At 39.3% G+C, this 8,277-nt stretch overlaps 1 protein-coding gene across 2 annotated transcripts in view; it reads left to right on the forward strand.

The window, feature by feature from the left end:
- The window catches only part of LOC112986455 (multiple epidermal growth factor-like domains protein 6), a 213,383-nt gene extending 205,384 nt beyond the window's left edge, over positions 1 to 7,999 (forward strand). For both annotated transcript variants that reach the window (XM_026105729.2, XM_026105731.2), the window contains exons 36-37: positions 2,300 to 2,428; positions 3,142 to 7,999. In XM_026105729.2, the coding sequence (XP_025961514.2) occupies positions 2,300 to 2,428; positions 3,142 to 3,221 (209 nt within the window). In that variant the 3' untranslated portion in view covers positions 3,222 to 7,999. The remainder of the gene's footprint in view (positions 1 to 2,299; positions 2,429 to 3,141) is intronic.
- The last annotated feature ends 278 nt before the right edge of the window (positions 8,000 to 8,277 follow it).

The raw sequence follows: 8,277 nt of genomic DNA on the forward strand, positions 1-8,277 counted from the left end.
TATTTTTTGGCTCTAGGATTCAGCAGTAGTCCGAGAACATTTGATCCAAATAAAATTCCCTCACTTGGAGCACAGGCACTTGGGCCGCGTGTTTCGTAATGGGTTGGCCCACAAAGGCAGAATTATTTCGTAACAAGGGTATAAAAACAGGTGAGAAAATTCTACTGTAAAGAAAACAAACCAAAATGCTGTGTCCTGATGAAATCACTGCAGAGTTGAGAGGCACTAATGATAGTTAAAGTTCCTGAGCCAGGTGCTGGTCTCAGTAATGCTGGTGTGGATTTATGGCAATCTCTGAATTAAAAAGAATCCTCATGTCATAGCAAACATGCTAAAAGGACTGAATGTCAGCTTGCTAATATTGCAGGATCACCCAGGGTGCTGTAAAACCCCTGAGCTCTAGAATCACATCTGAGGAATGCTGGTTCTCCTCCTGTTCTAGGATAGGGCAGGAAACAGTTTTAAACATTATGCTATTAATGCAAAGGAGAGTTAAGTAATTGCTGGGAGCTTAAGTGCAATCCAAAAACTAAAAAAGAAAATGATTTGCTACCCTTCCTGCACTGTCCCGTGGTCAGAAATCAAAGTAACGTGGTCTCCAGGCCCTGCACTGACTGGAGAGTCCAACCACACTATGCGGTGAGTAAGGCTCTGTGAATCCAGAGTCTTTTCCAGTGAAATTTTAGGCAGAAACAAAACGCAAGGGGGAAGCTCAGCACCAAAAATGTGAAACAAGTTTCTGCTTCTTGCAAAGTATAGGGGTCATTTTTATTTTTCTTAAATCAGCTAGGGTAGCCCCCATCCATGAAAAGCTGTTATGGGGTAGGTTTTATTTGCATTTTTATTTTCAATTAGGCTCAGTTCATCTGTGATATAACTGTGAGCAGCTGTGACTGTGCAGCAGCCATAAAGATAAAAGGCCTGATTTTAATTTGAACTCTGGTAAGGCACCCATTAAACAGGCAAAATGTTAATTAAAAAAAAAGAGAGAGAATATAACAGACTTTTATGGGCCCTCTTTTTCTGTAGTAAATTAACATTGCAGACTTCCAAACAGATGTCTTAAATACACATTGTTATTAACATGAAAATGTGGTATTACATAAATTAAAGTCAGGTCCAGAGGTGTTCGAGGAGACCTTTTCTCATAACATTTCCTAATTGAAAAGGCCAAGCTTCGGAGCGCAGGGGAGGAATTCTCCCACGTGCTGGGCTGCAGCTGATGCCGCCCTCAGCAGCGCTTTCATTTACCGGGTGGTGGCTGTGTGAGAAAGCCAGCGCCTCGATTATTTACAGCGGTTTTGAGTGAGGTGAAGGAAAGAGGGCTATTGTTTACAGTGTATTTAGCACCCTGCCTTGTGACCTGCTGCTAACTTTTCCTTCCTGCCTATGCTCTGACTGCATAAACAGCTTGGAAAAATTGCCACGAGAATTTATCAGCATAGGCATGAAATGTGTTTCTTCATCCTTTGCAGTGAAGGTAGATGGGAGTAAGATGTTTTGTGTATTTGATTTGTCAGCAGAATTATGTGTGATTGGTGTAAGACATATGAGCATATATGAAATGGATGTATGAAAGAAGGAGCGTGGATCCGGTATTTTGACAGTAACTTTCCTGAGCAAATCCCGAGATCCCTTTTGCTGGTTGGCATCCTGTGTTTTTCCACTGGTAATGCTTCCCATTCTGGGAGTTTCGTTAAGAAAGCTGGGTTATGGTTTGGTTGGGAGCATGTAGGAGATGAAGCATGAAGCCTGCAAGGCTTTCTGAAACCTAGCGCTCTGGCGTTAGGAGACTGAGGTGTCCAAGCAGCTTCCTGATCCCAGATCCCTTATCTCCTCATAGAGACGTGGCAAAAGCATGCTTATACAGTGTAGTAATAACTGTTCTTTGTTTTATAGAGGTAGGTATATAACGTATATAACCTTAGGCAAAACAAGGTTAAGTCTCCTAACCCAGACTCTTATGCCAGATGCTTAGTTGAGATTAAAAAAAAGAAAGTTTTCAGTTCAGCTTCTCCTAGTTTGCAGAACTCGATGGAGGTTTGCGTTCTCAGCAGCGCCAATATGAGGTTTATGTTCCTCTCCAGTGAAAAGACAGTGACTTTTAGGAGTTTTTTTGAAATAAATATCCCTAAGTTTTCCTACTGTGTGCATTTTGCCCTGAATGCTGACATTGGTCTCAATTCCTTTCTTTTCTGCGTGTGCACTTTCAAGGGAGCTCTGCAGTGTAGGGCAGCCATCGCACAGGGATGCTGAGAGGGGAGCATACCCCTCCCTGTAAACACTTCTGTCCTTCCAGAATGCAGGTGGGACCGGTACGGCCCGGACTGCTCTCTGCGATGCCAGTGTGCCAACAAATCCCGGTGCAATCCTTACAATGGGAACTGCGTGTGTCCAGCCGCGTGGATGGGGCCAACCTGCACAGAAGGTAACGCAAGCTGGAGATGTGTAGGCTTGCTTAGTAGAAGACATCACGTGTTGACCATGGTGATTTAGACAGGGATATCACCCCAGCACAGTAAACGGTGCTCAGCAGCAGGCACCGCAGCCGCTGTGCATGGCTGTGTGAGGCAGTAGAAAGATCAGCTGTTCTGCATTTCCATCTCTGGTGGAAAAACCCAGAGCCCTTGGTAGCAGCAGCTTTGCTTGGAAGCATTGTATCCATGTGTGCTGCCCTCCTAAGAGGCGAGGAGTTAATAAATATAGTAAATGGCCAGATAAGTAGATAACACATTGGCAAATAGATTCTGATTGCTCTGTGAAGATGTGAAGAACTCATCACAGCATCAAATGATTTTTTTTTTTAATTTAGATAATTTCTCTTCTTAATGATGTGTAGTACTGTGCAAAAGCTTCCTCCCACTTGTAATCTAATCATGGCTGGCTTGTTTAGCAATACCATACATTTTAGAATAAATTTAATTTAGGAAGCACTCTGTGAACTTTCCATTTGAGAGATGATTTTACTGGTGCTGTGCCTGTTTTGTCTGTCTCTGTGAGGAAGTCAGTGTAGCTCAATCTTCTACTTTCTTTTGAAGGGTATAGTATATTAAATTATTTGAGTATAAATTGTATAATCTATATAGTATTTCAGAATTATATTATATAGACCTACAACTGTGTTTCTACTTAATTCTCTAGGTGGCCCTCCAAAGCTTCCTTTTTATGAAGAGCAAAACCAAGAAAGAGAGAATATTTTTCCAAGAGCTCTGCAACAGTAACATTTGGATTAATAAATGAGCTGTTTTATATGCACAGACGGTATTTGAATTTGGATATGAAAATGGCTGTTCAATTCCGCTTGAATTGTGCTGAAGTATTCACACTTCTTATGGAAGACTACAGAGGCCATTTAGTAGCTGGATTCTTTTAAAAAGCCAAATCTGTTTTATGTATTTATTCCTAGCCTCTTACCCCTCAATTAATCTGAACTGGACGTTCTTTCTGATTTATAATACAATTCATTGTTTGAAAGCTTGGACACATTTTTAGTAAAATCAGCTTCAGCATATCAGCATAAACAGTATGGAACATATCAACTTACAGTGAGCCACACCAAGTTTAAGTGACTTTCTAAACCCACTTGACAACCAGAGTGAAGTTAAATGAGTTTTTCATAGATCATGAAGCTGATATGGATCCACTGCAAAATCACATTGTGCAGAAACTCTCAGAATTCCCTGAGTTAATTCCTCTTTGAATAGCATCATATGTTATAGAAAAATGTCCAGTCTAATTTTAAATTTGCCATTGATGAAGAATTCTCCACAGTCCTCATTCAGTTGTTAACTAATCTAAGAATATGTAATATACCGCATTTCTCGCATGAATTTCACAGACAGGAAGGTCTCAGTTTAAATCTTGTTTACATCTGAGTCTGTCTTCCAAAAAGTAGGATGCCATCAGGCTTGTCTGGGTTTCTGCATTCACCTGTCTTGTCACTTGAGTTTCTCAGTGGTTTGTCAAGTCAAACTATGCAGCATTTCTCATAAAACAGTGCCTTCTAACACAGAAAAGCGCTTTATCTTGGATGGAGAAAGGAGATAGCAAGCAAGGATAGATGATTTTCAGGTAGTTTAAAGATTCTTGTGCATTCTTTATGTAATGGAATGCAGTGTGCTTTTACTACACAACAATTTGATTAAGACAGCTTTAAAAAAAGTCTTGATACCATTCAACATCTGCTGTTGGTCACTTAATAGAACAAAGACATTTTGGTGCTATTTAGTCTGTTTTTACAGGTTGTTCTTTAATATAGGACAAAGTCATTATAAAGAAATAATGCTCTCTATTTTAATATCCTGATTCCATGGTACCACTTTATACCTCTCTTTAGGTCTATTAGAAGTTACAAAACCTATGCAGTAACCTCTTCAGTGCAACTAGATAAAAAGTGCACTTACTAAAAGATGTCAGGATCACGGACTCTTTAGACACTCTGGTACAGGCAGTTGCAGGTCTTGTATTCAATCTGCCATTAACATACCATAATAAATTACCCCTCTGCAAGAAAAATTTTCCTCTTAGAAGAGACGAAGTTGCAATAATTGGTGCTAACTTGTGATTTTTAAAAAATGTTTGTTGTTATTGCAGTTGGATAGTGAGTAGGTGAAATAAGAGTCTCCCCAAGGTTCACCTCAGGTCTTAAATCTGCAGTCATTAAGTGACTTTTGCTCACCTCGGACTTTAATTCAAATTGTGAACTTTTGGAAGCAATACAAGTTTGTTAGGTATTTTTCAAGCTCAATGGAAGGCTTATTGTTGTTATTCGTCACTTCATGGGTATTGAAAGTCATTCTCAACATAGTAAAGATATTCGTGCCTGTGACCATATTAATTAACCAGATGTGCTTTCAGCCAGAAAATCACAGGTACTGATTCTGATCCCTTGTCATTTCGTCTTCATAGCTCTATGAATGTTAGTAGAAAATTTACTTGATGTAAATGTGTCAAAATTGTCATTTTCCCCCAGCTAGTCAGAAGCGTGCGGTTCTCAGTAGGCCTGTTCTGTCAGCTGTGACATTTTAAATGTTCCTTTGGAGATGGGCTGGCCTGGGTCTGAGCTCACAATTGTGTAAATCAGGAGTCATTTCACTTAAGTGAATTGGATCTAATAAGGTAAATCTTGCACGAGAGGACAATTAGATATTATGCTATTAACTGCTGGAGAAAAAGCATCTGAGTCAAGCAACTGACTTCTTTTGATCTCACCAGTGTGTTTACTACACGCTTGCCAAAGAGCCAAACTGCAATAGTAATGCAAGCATTGTGTTATATTCAACATTTTTCATAGAATAATTTAGGTTGGAAGAAATCTGTGGAGATCATCCGGTCCAGGCTGCTGGTCAAAGCACCGTCAACCTCAAAGCAAAATGGGGTTGCTCAGAGACTCGTCAGTTGAGTTTCAGATATCTCCAGAGATGGAGATTCCACAACCTCTTTGGGACCTCCCCGCAGTCTTGACCACCCTAGTGAAAATTTTTTTCGTACTGTTGAACGAGACTTTCCCATGTCGCAGCTTCTGTCTGCTGCCTCTCATCCTTTCAGTGTGCACCTCCGAGAAGAGTTCATCGCTCTTCATCTCATTCACCTCATGACCTCCGAGAAGAGGGCTTTGTCTTGTCTTCGGTCACCATGGAGTAATAGAGGACCTTAGCCTTGTCGTCTTCAGACTGAACAGATGCCGCTGTCTCAGCCCCTCCTGAACGACGTGTTGTCCAGCCGCTAATAGTCTTGGTGATCCTCTGCTGGACTCATTCCAGCATGTCCAAAATTTTAGTGTAGGGGAAGATGCCTGATGTCAGTGGGCCGAGTATCTGGTATGTTTACACAGCCGCTAATGCATAAAGACCAAGAACATCTTGCTCTTTGGCAGTAGGATACAAAACAGACTGTTTCTCTTATCTACGTATACTGAAATGGGATTAGAGCAGCTGATCGAAGGAGAAACCTTTCTGAAGCCATGTTCTTTATACCTGTGTATTCTTGTTTACATTCTCCGCAGTACCTTAATTTTAGAATTGTAAATATGTACTATAAAGGAAATAACATATTTTGTATTAAGTATTTTTAAAGAATTTCTCAATTCTAGATACATGGTGAAACATGTATTTTAAGTGACTGATATTGAGTCTGTGCCAATGAATTAGAGGCCCAAGTGGATCTGCTTGGGAAATATTTCAGCAAACTTTTTTTTTTTTAATTAGAAAATGCAAATTCCTACAAAATTATTTACATGCAATAGTCTTTTTTATTAATTCCTCCTTCAAAATACTTCTTAGCTTCTTATGTTATTGCCTTGGGAAAAAAAGTTCACTTCAGTGCTGTTAAACAGATTATTCTGATTTGGGGCTCAGTATGACTTTCTGTTACAAAACACAGAATGAAGTACAATCATAAAAAGGTAAAAATCAAAACTAAATATTTCAAATATTAAAAGAAGGCTTTTGAATGTCTTTTTTTGGATCTGTAGATCTGCAGATTTTAACTTTTTCATAATTGAAGGCATGGAAAGTGGTCACATGATGTCATTTTCTAGATAAAGAGCCAAATTTTACATCATTATCTGTTAATAAAGAAAGTTTACCTGCTTGTAGTAGGTAATATCTTCCGATGCTGCTTCTTACTGCAGATTAATAAATTACCTGATTGTGTTCCTACAAAATGTCCTTTATTAGACTGCATGGAGTTTTCCTTAGACTCATTTTGTGACAAGTGAGTTTTATTACTACTAAGATAATGTAACTCTGTTTATTTGGTTCATCAGCTCCTAGTGGGACTGTCAGGATCATATATAGCACTGAAGCTTGTTGAAAATGAAAGTGAAAACTTCAGTGAAAGTTATATTTAAATTTATGTGCATCCTCACTTGGTGAATGCCTTTCTTGGCTATCTGTTTCCCAGAAGACCAAAATTAATTAAGCTTTCTTGAAAAGAGCGCTTTGTGTGTTCCAGTGTAACACACTTGCACACACAGAGAGCTGCTTTCAGAAGGATATTTGAATTATTTAGAACATGCAATCTGTGCCAAATTCCACTGTCTTACCTTGCTGTGTATTCCAGATAGCTTTAGTTTGAGAAGAATGGAAATGAGTGTAACTCAGTGGATCCAGCAGAATTTTATTCAATGTGAATTCATGAAACCAGAACAACATGTTTTAAGTTAGACTTCAGTATTTATAATGCTATCCTCATAGGAAAACAATCAGAATTTTAAAAATTCCCCGCTTCTGCTGCCAAAAATTATTATTCTACTTTTATCCTTTTTATGTTGAAGAACCATTGCTATTAAAGTTTGCCCAGATTTCTTGCCAACCATATTATTTTGATTGGCTGCAGCTTTCTGTTTGTGTAAGTAATAACCATCGCAGTATCAGAAGTTGCCAAGGGGACAAACATGGAAATTATACCTTTGTATCCTTTCCAGAGGAGCCAGAGACACATTTTGGAGCCGCGGTGGCTTCATGCTGTTGATCTAACGATGACAAATAACAGTGTTGCTGTTGGAGCTTCGTTTTTTTATCAGAGCAGAGGAAAGCTCAGGAAGAGTTCTGGAGGGAATTGGTGCACCGGGAAACCTCGGTCCTCCCACCCCCGTGTAAATTTTTTTTACAACTGGGCCGGAAACCCTTCCAGACCCCAGACCGTGGACGAGGTTTCGTGCCTGGACGGTGACCTGCAGCTGACTGCAGCAGCTCCCGCCTGAGCGACGGTTGTGCCCGGTCGTTCTTTTGCAGGGTCAAAGCTTTAAATTGTAGCACAGTAAAGCAATTTCCAGGGGTAAACAAAGCAAATCAGACTGGTAGCGCATAAATTGTTTATTCTGTTTTTTTAATTGTTTTTAATAAGCACTTGCATAGCAATAGTATGTCTTTGTGAATTTATACCCCCTGTTCAAAGAATATGGGGAGGGGGGTATCTCAAGCTGTACTGTACTTTCTGTTGTACATGTGTAATAGTGAAAGGATGCTGATTTTTTATAAACGTGTCATTAAAACAACTTCTTGTTTTCTCCTTATTGATAATCTTAACAATAGGTTTGTGTTATGGATCAAATTTTACTCCGTTAAACTAATTTATATTCAGAGCAAACACACTGAAATCACACTTGCTTTTAGTAGTTTATATATAATAAATAATAGCAATATGGGCTATACAGAAATGGGTGTATATAAAGATCCCTGACCAGAGCAACTTCTCCAGTGACCAAGCCTGATAAATAGAGGTTTCTGGCACTCAAGACTCCAGAGTATTAGAAGTATTCAAAACACAGCATAA

This window comes from Dromaius novaehollandiae, chromosome 9 (assembly GCF_036370855.1).
Source record: "Dromaius novaehollandiae isolate bDroNov1 chromosome 9, bDroNov1.hap1, whole genome shotgun sequence".
Taxonomy (NCBI): Eukaryota; Metazoa; Chordata; class Aves; order Casuariiformes; family Dromaiidae; genus Dromaius; species Dromaius novaehollandiae.